The 16,748-nt window shown below is 38.0% G+C and overlaps 1 protein-coding gene across 1 annotated transcript; it reads left to right on the top strand.

The window, feature by feature from the left end:
• Nucleotides 1-5,084: 5,084 nt before the first annotated feature.
• LOC149203576 (uncharacterized) lies at nucleotides 5,085-5,900 on the top strand. The gene has a single exon (XM_089401923.1). The coding sequence runs from the start codon at nucleotides 5,085-5,087 to the stop codon at nucleotides 5,898-5,900; it is 816 nt and encodes a 271-aa protein (XP_089258049.1).
• Nucleotides 5,901-16,748: the final 10,848 nt, after the last annotated feature.

Genomic DNA, 16,748 nt, shown 5'->3' with positions numbered 1-16,748 from the left:
TTGCATTTATTATATTTTTAATTTTTGATAGTAAATATTATGGCTCATTTTACAACCCAATATGATGTGTAACTCTATCCATACATCATTAAAATTGGAATTTTGCTCTTATCCAAAAAAAATTTAAAAATAAAAATAAATTTAAATACACATTTAAATAAAGCTAAAATTACAATGAATTTATTCACCATGAATTCCTTATAATTAAAAAATGGGTTTATCTGCTCTCATAAGCTGCTTGGCGAATATCGGTTTTGGTTGTTATGAGCCGTGACATAGAAGTAAATGCAGCGGATCCTCAATTAAAGTGGTCAGTGATCCTTCATTTACATAACTGTCTAAAATTCCCGATACTCTTTCACTGTTGGATTTAATTCAAACATTTGAAATTCAAAATTTAGCAGTGAGTAAACTTGGTGAAAACCTCACCAATTTACCAAACCCTTATAGAACTCTTTTGTATGGTTTGTTGTTACTAGTTTGTTGTCATATTTTTGTTGTAGTCTAAAAATTATTTTTTTTGTTTTGAAAATTATGGAAATTCTGGTTATATTTTGAAAAAATATGACAAAATTTTTGTAAATCTAAGTAAAAGTTAAAATTTATAATTTTAAGTATTTTAGACATTTTTTATAGTGCTAATCTATTTCCATCATTAAAAATATGATTCAAACACTGCATCAACAAAATATTTTAAATTTTTTAATCCCAATTCAAATAGCTTTCGACCAGATAATTCCTCAGCGTCTATAGCCTCTATAGACAACTCCATATGTTTCTCATCAAAAGTGAAGGAATACACTCGCGGTATCGGGCTTCATATTTTCCCTGACGCGTGGTTTTACCCAGCCAGACAGATTTAATTTTAATAGGAGTTGTCTATAACGCGACTTTTTGAGATTCCGGTGACGGAATCCGGCGGAAGAAATTGAGATGAAATCATGATTTGTTGCAGTAAAATGGTTTTTTAACTGCATATTCGGATTCAGCACCCTGAGAAAACCCCTGGGACGCTTTCATTGTGCAGAAACTAGTTATCAAACTTCGATTTCAATAAATTACTGCCGGATTTTCACCGGAAAAAATCGCCGGAAAGGCTTTCAAAAAGTCGCGTTAAAGACTACGTCATTTTAATATATATAATCCGACTCTTCACTGATTTGACGTGATTGACAGAGCGAAATCACTATTAGAAAATATCTGACCAAATAGTCTTTCTTGTGCAGATAGATATCCTAGCATTTTCTGCTAGAGATAGCTCAAAGCTGGTGATCACCAAATTTATAAAATGTTACAAATTTATTACAGGAGTCTACAAAATCGTTTAAAATTTTGAAGCGTTACTAGGTTGTTTAAATGCAAGCAGGTTGAATAAACTTTTTTGACATATTTATATCGGTATGCGCTTCAAATTCCTTCCCACTACTCTGCAAAATTCCTGCACACCAGTGTACAAATTCTAGGCCCAGATGTCCTCGCATACAGATCGATATGGGGATCCAGGATTCAGTCCCCACTTATATTTAGTCATTGTAATCAAATTGAACACTTATGTAAGGGGGGGCCTGGAGCGCGACAGCTGAGCCGAGGTGCACTAGTCATGGCCAACCAGAGAGCAGAGGTGCACTACTAATGGCCAACCAGAGATAGGTATATATATATTTGACCGTCTTTTATCCACAGGTACGCTTCGATACAAAGATATAAGGAGACCACAGCATGCATTCCGATTTGTTGACAGCTGTTTTTTACATGCAATCCCATTTACTTCCATTAATAATTTCAGCTTCTCAACTTCTTCCATTTTCCACATAGCTGAAATTTTACCGTGACTGCATCGGCCTATCTTCCGCATCTAATATCACCTGCATTCTCCCTGCATACTCATGACGCAGTGGTGAGTATACTCCCTCAGCCGTTTTTCAATTGACTTCCTTTGACTGAACGATTCCAATGCTTTTATTTATACTATTGCACCTCGGCTTCACTTTCGTCTGCGTTTCCAGTTATGGCCATTTCGACTGTCTTATTTATGGATTTTGTCTAAAAGAAAAGAGCAATTTTCATCTTTCTGTTTTTTACAGGGAGTGTTTTTACACACTTCAAATGAAATATCATTATCCGATGCAATATGACAGGACTTATTTAGATGTATGACAATCTTAATTAATATATGGAGAATTTCACATGCTCTTGTTGGTCATGGATTCATGGCCATTTCGACTCTCTTATTTATGGATTTTGTCTAAAAGGAAAAGAGCAATTTTCATCTTTCTGTTTTTTACAGGGAGTGTTTTTACACATTTCAAATGAAATATCATCATCCGATGCAATATGACAGGACTTATTTAGATGTATGACAATCTTAATTATTATATGGAGAATTTTACATGCTCTTGTTGGTCATGGATTCGAATGTTAAGAGTTCAAAATTATTGTGTCATTTCTAAGCCCTTCTTAGAATTTCGCCTTAAATTAGGAACATGGTGGTGTGGATGTAAGGTTTTTGTCTATTGTTGCATAGTTTAGCCAGATGAGGTATCATGAGGTATTTCTCCATCAATAAGGATGTGGAATTGGATCCTATCTCTGGCTTCTGAACCATTCCTATCTTTTCTCGCCTGTTTTTCTCCGCTGTTTCAGCCGGTTTCTGGTTTTCCGATTTTAGATTTGAATTTTCCTCTGGTGGGTAGATCTTTCCAGATTTTTGTTATCGGTCTATTCAGAGCATTTAAGTCCACATAGGACGAAAGCAAATGCTTCATTTAAATGGAGCCATCATAGCTTCATATATCCCTTTTTCATGATGCATCTCATTCATGACTCTGCCATCCTACTATTAATAAGGGGACATCTGGCTCTGTTTAGGAACATGCTCTTTTGAAAACGCTCATTTTTCTCCCTAAGGTATCCTGTAGCATGTACTGCTAGACAGTTTGGAAGTGGATGAACATTCCCTCTCTAGGATCTATGTTCTGTCATCACATCTCGATTTTGATAGCAGTGTCAGATTTCATATTTTCTCTCGGATCCGCTTCTGTACTTTGAAGATTTGGGGTAGGTGTCCCATTTATTGAATGGAACTCCTATTGGACTCATCCGCCACGGAGGCAATGGTCCACGCGGCCATTCAGGCGGAATCCATCAAAGAAAAGTCCAAGCTGTCAATCGACTGGGAAGCCACCTTAGATGAAATGGTGATTCGTCCTTCGGACCCTCAAAGGGAAAGTAGTGAGATTAATAGAAAGCCTTATGTCGGAGAACGTTCTCGAAAGAACCAAAAGCCTGTAAAAGCTATTCTACCTCCTGCCGCCATCAAAATTGACATCATCCATTTATCAGATCTTATTGGAAGCTTATAGAATAAAGCTCTGATTGGCCACTGGCATTTCCCGGAGATGAATGACCAGCATATGAGAGACTGGCTTGAAGCTCAGTGGAAGCCTATTATAGGATATGTCCCGATTATAGCCAGGTTATTAAAAGAGTGGTATTGTTTCCACTTTCTTAGTGCAGAGGATATGGAATCTATATTTAAACATCAATGGGTATATGGCCGTAGTTTTCTGGCCCTGCACAAGTGGTACTTGGGTTATAATCCTTTAAGGAACACGCCCTCCAATAACCTCATCTGGTTGAAACTTCCCGTATTGCCTCTGGAATTATGGTCGAAAGAGACCTTATTTGAGATCAGGAATGCTATTGGCAGGTGTGTTTATGTTGATCCGTGGTGTCTAGGGGAGAAAGACAAAAGAATGGCCTGGATATTAATTGAAAAAGCCTACCGTGGAGGCTTTCTCGAATACATAGATATCAGCTGGAATGAGCAGACCATTAGATAGAGGTTAGATTTCTGGGGTGTGCCCTTTAGATGCGCTGCTTGCCATCTCACTGGGCACCTTATTAAGAATTGTCCGCGGCATCATTTGAAAGGTCGAAAGCACTATAATATTACCAAATTCGTGGAAAAGCCACATAGACGGAAGGTCTCTTCTATGGACTCCAGAAAATTGGATTCACCAAAATGCTTTTCCAGGTCAATCCACCATGTAGTATCTGATGGGGACTATCAGAAATCCCCCCAGCCGGCCATTGAATCTGACCCATTGTTCAAAATTTCTCCCTCTATGCCAGCGCTGGAGACTGCCTCTGAATATGAGACACCTTGTCCCCCGAATCCTCCTTTGGAACCTTTACCCGACCAGGCTGTCCCTAACCCGCTTCCTTTGCCTAAACCTGCTATTAACAAGGAAGTCCACCATTTGAGTTCACGCTGTCGCCCCCTTATCAGATTAAGTCTTCTGCTGGCACGAATGTTGACCCTCTGACTGCTCCCACCCCGGTTAACTCCCCTGTATTGTCACCTACAAACTCTATCGATAGTGACCTCGACTATCTTCTGACTAAAAAATCTCTCGACCTCAGGCCTCTCACCGTTCACAAACCTGACAAACAAATTTCTCCTAAGACCAGTCCAAAATCAGCCTCTAATATCACTGTGAGAAGAAAGAATAATCGGGGCAGTAGGCATTTCAAGGGGAGGGGAGACGCTTCTGGTCGTGGTATCAATAATCTCTCTCTGATTGACATTCCTATAATTGACATGTCTGATGATTGGCCCCTTAGAGAAAGCAAGGCCGGATCGCCTTCGAAATGAATCTCATTGTGTTGGTAAATATTAGAGGTTTGGGGCCAGACCTAAAGTTTTTTGCATTAAAAAACTTCTTTTTGTCGGCAAATCCTAAAATCATTCTAATACAAGAGACCATGCATGCTACTCCTGTAACAGTGACATATTTTAGGAAAATGTTTCCCCTCTGGCATATTTCTGCTGTGGAGGCTAATGGCCTATCTGGCGGGTTGGCAGTGTTATGGGATCCTCTGTGGATCAATGCAAAAGCCTATAGTTGCATTGCAGGCATCCTCATTTCAGCGCAGATAAGGGCGCAAAAATGTCCTATTAATATATTGAATGTTTATGCTCCATATAAGAATAGGTCGATTTTTTGGGAAAGCCTATTTGCTTCAGAAATTTTTGATGTGGAATCGTATTGATCGCAGGTGATCTAAATATTACGCTTAGCATGGATGAAATATGGGACAATAACAAAAAACAAGATCCTATTACGGTCAAGATCAAAAATGAGCTGCTTAGCAGGAACTATATTGACATTCTCCCACCCAAAATTCTTCCAACATGCGAAAACGGAATGATTGAGAACACTTATATTGCTAAAAGAATCGATAGATTCATCCTGCACGCTAGTGTAATTGACATTCTGGGCATGTCATTTTCTACAATAGAAAATATCTTCATCTCTAATCACAGGCCGATCATTCTTGGATGGAGAGATAAGGGATTCAGAACTGGCTTCACTTTTAAATTCAACAGGCAATGTTTGGAGGACCCAGAATTTAACATCACTATAAAAAAAGTGTGGCCCGTGATGTCGTCCTCAAAACCGCTACCTGCCTTAATTACCTTTAGGGAAAAGATGGAATCGATCCAAAAGGTAACAAAAGAGTGGCAGTTCCAAAAGAGACAAGCAGACAAAAAAATTCTCGAGGAAATTCAAATGGAGCTTGACAGTGCTGCGGACTCCATGGCTAACGACTCATTAACTTTTGAAATGAGACGCCGTATTAAGGATCTGCATAAGAAAAAACTGATGATAATGGAACAAGAGGAAACCTTCTGGAGGTTAAAAAGTAGAGCCTTGTGGATGAAAGAAGGAGATAGAAATTCTAAATTCTCCCATAATTATGCAAATTTCAGAAGGGAGAAAAATTCGATATGGAAAATCAGCAATAGTAAAGGGGGGTTTTTTTATTCTCAGCAGGATATAACTGATGAGGCGGTGGCTTACTTCAAAAACCAGTATAAAAGATCGGAAAAATGAAAAATCCAGGACATTTTATGGGGAATTGAACTATTCCCTTGCATGTTTGATGATGTTTCAAACGAACTAATATTCAAGCCAGTTACAGAGGATGAGTTGCTTTCTACTTTGAAATCCTTCAAAAAGGACAAGAGTCCTGGTCCAGACGGCTGGACGGTAGAATTCCTCATACATTTCTTTGACATCATAAAAGCTGATTTGTTGCAGATGGTCAAGGGCACTAGAATGGTAGGAAGCATTAATCAAAAACTCACCTCTATCTACATAGCTCTTATTCCTAAGAATGGGGACGCCCAAAATTTTAAGGACTTTAGACCGATCTCGCTATGTAATATTTCTTATAAGATTGTCTCGAAGATTATAGCTGAGAGGATCAAAGGAGTGTTATCTGAGTTTTTAACAAAGGAGCAGCACGGTTTTCTGAAAGGAAGGAACATTCATGATGCTGTGGCTAGTACTCAGGAGGGTCTGTACGCAATTCATACAAAAAAATGTGATGCGATTATTCTCAAAATCGACCTCTGGAAGGCATACGATTGCTTGGATTGGGGCTTCATCAGGTGTCTGCTGGCAAAGATCGGTCTGAATTCCAATATGATCAACTGGATCATGGCATGTGTTGAGCCAGTGGACTATGCAATTATCATCAACGAGATACCACCCTCTTTTTTCCGTGCGGAAAGGGGTCTCTGTTAGGGATGTTCACTCTCCCCACTGTTATTTTTTTTGGCTATGAATTCCCTCAGCCTGCACATCAATAAGGTTGTCAATGAAAACTTGTGCCGCCCTTTTAAAATATGCAGAAACATTTCAATATCACACAATTTATTTGTTGATGATATCATATTATTTGGCTTGCTTTGCAGGGTTACCTGGACATGCTACTATGAAATCATAAAAAACTTTAGATGGCTACGGGCTTGATAGTCAACAATGAGAAATCTGCAATTTATCACAATGAAAATAATCAAGAAGCTGTAGAATGGTTATCAGATCTATTTGCAATAAAAGCGCAACCTATCAGCTGTGGTCTGAAGTATTTGGGTTTCCAAATCAAAGCAAATGGCTACACAAAATCTGATTGGAATTGGATCCTAGACAGATTTCACAGAAGGATATCAGCTTGGGAATTCAGGTGTCTATCCCTAGCGGGAAGAGTGGTTCTTGTGCAATCAGTTTTGAACCAACTCATGGTCTACTGGGCACATTTATTTGCTATTCCTGCAAGTATTATTAAAAGAATGAATAGACTGTCACCCAATTTTATCTGGGGAGGCCAAGCAGACAAGAGGAAATTTCATCTCACAAAGTTAGCCAGCATCTCTTTGCCAAAGAGCATGGGCGGTTGGGGCTTACTTGATATGCAATCTTTTGGAAGGGCCCTGTTATGCAAATCGCTGTGGAGAGCTGTTCATGGTGAAGGTCCATGGAGTAACATGATTCAGGCGAAATACTTAAGAAGGAAGAATTTAACTTTCTGGCACAGAAAAGGAACGATCGGGGTGCCATATGGATCCTCAATTTGGAATAGCCTCCGCAAGATTGAAGCTTATTTTCTGAAGAACCATATCTGGCATTTTCAAAATGGAAACAAGATTCTAATTGGTAAAGATCAATTTAAGGGTAGCATCGCGGAGATTAATATACCTGAACCTCTTTTGAATTTCTTCCACAGAAGAGGGTATTTCTATTGGGATAAGTTGATTGATGATTGGCAGGGACCTATTCCTCTATGGAAAAGCGCAGACACACTACAGATGCCTCAGAAGATTGCAAATCAGTGGGATCTCATAAGGGTGGGTCTTAGGAACTGTGGAATATTTCGCAATGTGGAATCTGATTACTTAATATGGAACCACTCAAAGGAGATGAATGTTATAAGGGTCAAAGAAGTATATCAGCACATTGTTGAATCAAAACGATCTTCACTCAATCCTATATTTCCACATGTTTTTTGGAAGGATGGCTGTCCATCGAAAATGATACATTTTGCGTGGCTTACCTTTCATAATAATATTTTAACCTGGGAGAATTTGAAGAAGCGAGGATGGATCGGACTAGGCATATGTCCTCTATGCAGATCAGAAGGGGAAAATAATGATCACCTGTTTTTAAGCTGCTATCGATCTCAACAAATTTGGTAGTCTCTGGAGAGCAGTTATGGAGTCAAACTCAAGGCGCATGCTTCAATTTTTGATATGCTCCTTTGGTGCAGTGTACAGAAGTTAACTTGGAGAAGGATATTTATTCTTGCCCTGTGGAACATCTGGAAATGGCGTAACTACATCATTTTTAATGATTCAAAAATATCCAACTCAGAAATATATTTTAAAGTTGTTGCTGCTTTTGAAGCCCTTCCACAGAAATCTATCAACCAGAAAAGGGTCGACTCCTTTGACCAATCTTTGGAGAGCTTTCCCTTCCCTAAGGCGTATTTTGACGATGTTGAACAGCAAGGCTCATGCGGTTGTGGCATCCTGATCATGGTAAATGAAAAAACACAGTTCTCCATTCACTGGAATGGGGGGAGAGGTTCCAATAGTAAAGCGGAGGCCATGGCTCCCGGGTTATTAAAATTTTGCCTCTTCCTTGATCTTCAGCATGTTTCGATTTTTGGAGATTCGAAGGTTATGGTTGACTACATCTCTGGTAAGAACCATATTACAATGCCACATTTGATTGGCTGGATGGGGAGGATCAGTTTCTTCTGGGATTCCATGGTTGGAGGTTCTATTCACCATATTCGCAGGGACAAAAATTATCTGGCAGACTCACTGTCTAAAACAGGTCTTCATGATGCTACAGGGTTATGGTATTTGCAGGTTCTAACTGAGGGAGAAAGCTATCATATCCAAGAATTTAATATGCCGGATTTCTAGGGTCATTTTTGTTTCTTCACAGGTTTCCATGGACGCGTTTTTGATCTTTATGTGGCTGCTTTTGTTTATCTTGTGTATATGGATGGTGTATATGATGCTACTGATCATGCTTATGATTCCTGTTTCTCTATGATCACATGTTTTTTTTCATTGGAGATACCCCAGAACATTTTGTCACAGCTTGTTTTATCTTATTTGATAGCTGGAATACTCCATGATGATTCCATTTTGACTAGTTTCAAATGGGATTTTTTCAGATGTAATCTTTGAACCTTTATATATCTCATATAATAATATTCAGCTTTTTCGTTCTTAAAAAAAAAAAAAAAAAATATCATGAAAAACGTGCTTTATAATAATAATAACTTATTGATAAAAAAGAAAGAAAGTTAAAAAAAAAAAAGGAGTGCAATGCAAAGTGTAACATATTTTTAATTTTTTTAAGTAAAAAACAACTGTATATTTAATATTTCAAGCAGAGCATTCGAAATTTTTCCTGAGGCTTTAAATATAACATAAATTATTTAGTTTTCCTCTTATCAGTCTTAGAGAAAATGTCATTAAATCCCTACATAAAGTAAATACAAGCACAAAAACTTATAAAATTTTCTTTATTTAAAATTTTGAAAAACAATATTATTAATAAAATAGCAAAACCATGATCTAATACATACTCACACTTATTATAACACACTCTTTATAACAGTCAATACAATTAAAGTTACTTCTCCAATATCCTTAAGAAATTGATCAATATCCCAACCTGCAAAGGAAATTTCACATGAAAATTAGCCCCAAAAAACCACCCAGATGAAAGCATTTGCATTCAGTTAAGCAAATTTTTCTTAGATGATAGGATGATTGACGGGGACTTGCACTAGGATCCCGCTGCCTATGTGTCCAGACTCCGCCTGCATTGAAAACTTGAGGTATATTGTCAAAGACGGGGAAAAGTAAGTGGACTGAGATAAAATTAGCCAAATGCCAAAATTTCCCAATTTTGCTACTGTGCTTTAAAATGACAACATGATAGGTTGTAAAGATGGTTGTAAAGATGATAGGTTCAATAATGCAATCTACGCAGCCTATATTATAAATAGGAAATATATTTCCAAAATTTTGATGTATACAAAATTTGGGGAATATCATTTTTTTTATATATAGTTTTACAAATATTTTAACCATAAAAATTTTCTCTGCTACAATTTAAACTCACAAAATATATGGTGGTAAATAAGCTGAAATGGAAAAAAGGCCCAAAAAAAACATGTATTTCTAACCGACTTGGCCTCTTTGATTGATATGTAGTTAGTTGTCAATAATGTGTATGCGAAATCGTATGGAATATATATATATGTGTGTAATTTGAATATATATAGTCCGTAATTTAAAATGCTTTCAAATAAGTAATAATTTGTCATAACTGATTTGTGAAGAAAAAAATAGAGTTATTTTAATAGGTAGTCTGAAATGTACCGAAGTCAATAATGTCTTAAGTTATATTCTATATCTTAGTTTATCTTTAATTTCAGATTTTGGAGGTGATGGCCCTCGTGGAAAAATGGTTAGGAACCAAAACAAGAGCTCTGAGAAGAACACTCATTGCGCCATGGTGAAGGATGATGTGCACTGGAATATATAAAGCATAGTCCAAGTTCAGCTTATCCATCTTTCTTATGTTGTAGTAGTTTGGGTGCACTCAAAGAAAATTATAGGTAAACAACTCCAAAACTACTGCAAAAGGCAACTATTGGGTCTGTGTTGTTGAAGCCTTATCGTTTGGGTCTATTTGTGAGGGTGGGGTTGGTGTTTACACTCATTCGACTAGTAGGATGGAGCTATCTCAAGAGGCTATGTGAGTAGGAGTTAGAGGTAAAGGGTTGAGTAGGAGTTGACAATGACATAGGCCTAGCTCTCTAGCCTTTGGCCAAAGGTTATAACAACCTCACTCAAACTAAAAGAAACAATGGAAATCGATAATAAAGGTTATAGTTTAGTAACGCATTTCATATTTTTGCCAAAGTCAAAACCTCTTTCTGATGGGTCCGATGAACCCCAACCACCACATCAGGGATATCATCAAATGGATTTTCTTGTTACTAAACTATACCTTTTTCCCTCTTCATGAAGTTTCTCTCTGAAATAGTACCATGTACCCCTCGACAAGTACCAGATACTGTCACCTAAGTACAAGGAAGGGATCTACACAAAAGTTAGTAATTTTTTTCTTTCGATTCATTGGCTGAACTAAACCACGTGGTTTCATGGACATGAGTATTAAACATCACGACTAGAGATAGTGCCATCGACGTCTAGATCCTGGAATGCGCATGGGGTTTGAAACCTCGAAAAGACTAGAATGAACGTGGAAAAGTAACCCACGAACATCAAAAAATTATATGAAAGCCATAGCCCAAGAATACCGATAGCTTTATATCGATTGTTATACATATTGGTCGAAGGAGAATTAGATCTATACGTATTTCTCGTCTATCATAAGCATTAAGGTATTGTTTTTATTCCCCTAAAAACATTTTTATATAGATTATTTATCACATATATGATATATAGCATGATACCACCACCTCACACAAACACTACTCAGGATGAAGTGATTATACATATATAAAAAGCATCTGTTGAAAGTCAATATATCTTCTCTCTCTATCAGTAGCCAATAAAATCCAGTTTAGGCGGTCAATGATAGGATTCCCTCCGACACTCAAAAATGTCCTAAAACCCAAGAATGAGGCCACTGGTTTCCGGGCTATTTTTCTATTTTAGAAATCCCTCGACCTATTGATTAACTACTAATTCAAGCCATCCTATTGATTGGGTTATCCATCTCGATCTTCATATTCGATTGATCGGCTATGCCTGAAGTTGGGTATCAACCCAAAGGACAAAAGAAAATAAAAAGGTGAAGCTAGAGTTAGTCATTGATACTGTAATGTTGAACCTGGTATAACTGGAAGTTGTTCTATCAAAGAAAAATAGTATAAACAAAATGAGGGATATTACCTAGCTAGCCAGGATCACTTGAAAAATATTTGTTTGGATGAAAAGGTAGTGATTGAGAAAGGAGCGACATTTACAACATGTTCATTTACAATTCTACAAGTGGGGGTGTTAACAACTTTGTACCTAGACCTTTTTATTGCCTTTATTTTAGTGCTATTCTTCCTTATTTAACTTGTGATTGTCAGAAGTATCAATCCCGGACCCTCCATAAGGCATCCCTTGGTAACTAGAAAAATACCCAAGCCCCTTATCAATCTCGGACCCTCCAGAAGCCAAGCCCTTGGTAACTAGAAAAATACCCAAGCCCCTTAGGGAAAACTCCAGCTAGTAACAGGAGTTTCCTTAAGGTCGGGGATGACCCACATTTTATTTCAATGGTGTGGGGCATTAATGGCAGGAATTTTCCCAAAAGAGAGAATTTAACAACGTTGAAATGTGTTTCCCATCCTCTACAAAGAAAAATTGGGATGGACTCCTACTTCTTAGGATAAAAGAAAAAGAAAAAAAAGTACGTAGGGGCAATATCATACCTAGTAACTCCGACAATTTCCCCAAATTCACCAAATTAGAGAATGGAACCTTCTCCCTGGTACCTCAGAATAACAAACAAGAACCTCCTAAAGATGTTCAATGCTAAAATTTTACGGTTGGGGAAGAAGATTCAACAAAGTTTAGATATGTAATTAGGCATAAATAACAAAAACAAAGTATAGAGAACTAACCTTCTGCAGATGAGAGAGGGTAAGGAGACATTGATACGGAAGTAGGAAGAACATTGATTATCCAATGTCAATATCAGTGTAAATTCCAGCCACACAGAGAAGAATAATCTAATTGTGATCAACACATAGATAATGAAGAATGGGGAAGGGATCAGGAAAATCCAGACACAATCCACTTCCGTTAAAAATACAAGAAGAGACATCCCTTAGAACTACCTACATCTACACGCGTCATCCATGCACACCCGCTCTCACATCTATCATTATTAAAGCTGCCACATCCATAAAGAAACATGAGAAGAGACCTCCCTTGGAACTTCCTAGAGTTGCATGTTGGCATCCTGATCTAGGTGGATCTTCAGGAACACACACAGGACAAGGAGGACTCAGGGATGCTCAAAAATCAAAGTCATTAGAATGACTTCGACCCAGGACCAGATCATAGATCTCGTCGTCCTGATCGCAGAGGTGTGAACGGTTCGTCAAACCGAGCTCGTATGCAAAAGATAGAGCTCTTCAAAGTTTGACATGACAAGGGAAAAAGTGGGGCCCACAGTGTGCCACATGGCATCCCAGTAAGCGAGTGGGACCCACATGGCAGCCCATCAGCCATTGACACATGGCAGCCCGTCATTGGCCTCCTAAACCTGCACAAGAAACAAAAATCATTTTTGGGTTAAAACCATATAACAAAAATTGTTTAATATAGTTATTAAAATAATTATATAAAAACAATAAACAAACCAAAATCCAAAACTATATAACTCAAAATCATTTAATATATATTAACTAAAATAAAAGTTAATATATAGATATATATATTTGGGTTATGATTATAAAGTTGGTTATAACAAATCTGTGGTGGTTACTAAAGGTTATATAAAGTTAAAAAATATATAACCATAAAACCATATGATATAACAATATAAAAACAAACCATATGTTAAACAAACAGAAAAACCACGTGCTGATTGGTAATGGAGTCACATGGTTGTATGCATATCATGGTTATAACGGCTACCGCACCACGTATTAAACAAACCTCTAAAAATCCAAACGTATGGTTAAAAGGTTTGGTTATATTTTAAATCCAAACAAACCATATAAAGTCAAAACACAGTTATGGTTAAAAGGTTGGGTTATATTTTAAATCCAAACAAACCATATAAAGTCAAAACACGAACACGGTTATCAAGGAATGGTTTAAAGTTATTTTTGTTTAAAACTATATACACAGTTTATAAAATCTATAATGGGATATTTTGTGGAGGAGTCAGATTTGATCACATAATCTCCTCCACACTAAATTAACCATTTACCAACTATGCCAAATTTCTTGGTAACTCCACCAACCAAGTTATTTAAGAACTCAGTTTTTTGCCAGAGCTGAGAGGAGAAGGACTGCATGAATTTCGAGACAGGAGCAGGCATGAAAAATCGAGGCAGTTTAATATTTTTTTAACGCAGGAACCATGAATTTCGCAAGAGGGCAAAATTTTCACTTTGTCAGATTTTGACAAATTTTATATGGATTTTACACCTCTCGTCGCCACGAGCACAACGACATTGTCTGTTTCTCCATCAGAGGTCTACATCTTCCATTCAATTCCAAAATTCACGTGGAACCATGATTTCAGCGAAAACAGGGAGTGGAACCATGAGCCATGAAATTTTCCCAAGGAGGTAAAATTTTGACATTTCAGAATATAGTCAAGTTTATACTCGTTTTTCATGGTTTTCAGTAGAGATCACAATGGCGAGATCAGATTCGCCATCTAAGTTGCAAATTTCTAGTCCACCCATGGAACAGAATCTTTGAGGAATTCTGGAGGAATCTAAAAGATTCCTTGAGCCCATAATTCTCAACTTCTTAGAATTCGGATTTTGGACAGTCGATTCAGCACTACTCGATGCCACAAATATGATGGTGTATTCAGATTTGAATTTCTCTCATTTCTCCTTTCAATCACTTTTCGAAGTGCCAGTGCAGGTGTCCACATTCATGTGCAAACAATGTTCTTCTTGGTTTGTAGATTTCTGTGGAGTGGTTTCTGAGAGATTGAATTCGGATATTCCACAGTGTTCTTCTTGCAATCGATGCTGTGAGATCGATGTTTCAGCAAGCTTCAGCACTTTGACAGCCTTTGCTTCAGATGGCCCTTGGTTGTGAGGTATATGATTCATCATGTTCATGTACTTCTTCTTTCTACATTATGTTGTACAGATCCATGATGCAAGATCTTGTTTATTACATGTTGTCATGATTTCTTGCTTGATTTGATGTGGAATATTTCTATGTGATGTACAATCTGTCATAAATCTTCATGTTATGCTCTGAGATCCATTGCTGTATGTTGCTGGGATACTCTTGTTGTCGTCATGCATGTGTTTTTGCTTTGACATCCCTTTTTTGCCATGTTGGCGGGATGCACACCATGCTTGTTTTTGTGTCATACTGATAAGAGTCTTTTGATTGAGAGTTCTAAATGTGGAACATCTCTTAGAGCCACTCCTGCGTGAGGGCATTCTTCCTTGTATGATCGAGACATCATCTATGTGTACATCATCTTTATTGACAACACATAATGCATTGGCCTACACCATCTTGACACTGGGGCCCGGAGACGTAGTCCCTCCTAGACAAACTCCGTTATCAACGGCTTTTGTTTTCATGTGTTGATGATTGTTATGTTCCTCTTCCTTACAGTTTGCAACTGTATTTGTTAATGTTCTTTTAAAAATCAATTTTAACACATCACGAAAGTAAAAGGTCTTGGAAAGGTCCTTCTTCACACCCGGACCTGGATCAAGTGGTATCAGAGCGGTCTTTACGTGTATGTGAATTGCAGTGTGAACAATGGAACCTGCAGCGACAGAGAATGAAAGAGAAATGTACGAGACCATGGTCAACATTTCCAAGAGAGTGGAAATCGTGTATGAAACTCTACAAAAAGAGACAGAGGAAAAGGAGCAATTGCAGCTTCAGTTGCAAGCCACAAAAGAGGCCATGGAAGAACTGAAGCAAAACAAACATAATCTTCAAACAGAGAACGATGAATTGAAGATGTGCCTACATGAAGAGAAAGAGGAAAAACAAAGTTTGCTATGACAGCTGCAAGTAAAGGACGAGGCCTTGGAAAAGCTGCAGCATGACTCATGTGAGGTAAAAAGTAGTTCTCCATCTTCATGTATGTTTCCTGATGATGATTTCGCTGTGTTTGAAAATCACACCACAGGAATTGGCTCCAAACTATTGAAGAGAATGGGGTATGAAGGAAAAGGCTTGGGTGTTAATGGCCAAGGCATTATCAACCCCATCAAAGTAGAGGAATTACCCCGTCAAGCAGGACTTGGGTATGTCAGGAAAGAAGTTGGGGAATGCGTTGAGACAGTTAGCGAACCACCAACGATGGATGATGAGCAGCCCTCATCAATTCTTTCCAAATCGAAAGAGAAGGTAAAAGATGTTGATTTCCTTTCGATTTCATCTTCTCATAGTATGATGTCTGTTGGAGATGTGGAGATCCCAGTTACAGGGACAAATATGAGGCTCCTTACAAAGACAAGGCATGAGGAGAAAGAACTTGGTGTTAATAACCAAGGCATCACTCAACCTTTGGAGGTTGTGCATGAGCATCGATTTGCAGGATCGAGATACACTAAAGGAGAGTGCTCAAAGGTGTCAGAGTCATCCAAGACATCGTCGAGGAAAGAGAATGATAGGAAAACATCCCCATCATCCCATGGTAGTTTCCATCACAGGGAGAGAGCTGAGGCAAGCTCTCATCACCATGCTGACATCAGAAACAACAAAGGAAGGTATAATCACTTTCGATCTTCGAATGTTCATTTTGATTATGATCATGTTTTTAATAATGAACAAAGATCAAGGCATTGAAAAACATGCACTTTTTGTGGTTTACCTAACTATACCTTTTCCAAGTGTTTGAAAAGAATGGCAGCACTCATGAGGTGTGAAAAACCCTCTCAACAACATGAAAACAAACAAGTTAAGCAGAAATGGAGGAAGAAAGCCTACTGCAGCCATTGCAACAGAAATGGCCATCAGAGAGCCACTTGTTGGAAGCTCCATCCAAAGCAACGCCTTAAAGACAAAGAGTTGGTGCATGAAGCAGGTGAAGCAATTGTTCGACAATCAAAATCGCCTCAAAGAGGCAACCCATTCACCTTGATCAGTGAAAAATGGTTTTTAGACATGTTTCCTT

The sequence above is a fragment of the Pinus tabuliformis genome, chromosome 2_1 (genome assembly GCF_031772625.1).
Source record: "Pinus tabuliformis cultivar Carrire ecotype Pingquan chromosome 2_1, CPIR1, whole genome shotgun sequence".
Lineage (NCBI taxonomy): Eukaryota > Viridiplantae > Streptophyta > Pinopsida > Pinales > Pinaceae > Pinus > Pinus tabuliformis.
This window is presented reverse-complemented; position numbering and strand designations above follow the sequence as displayed.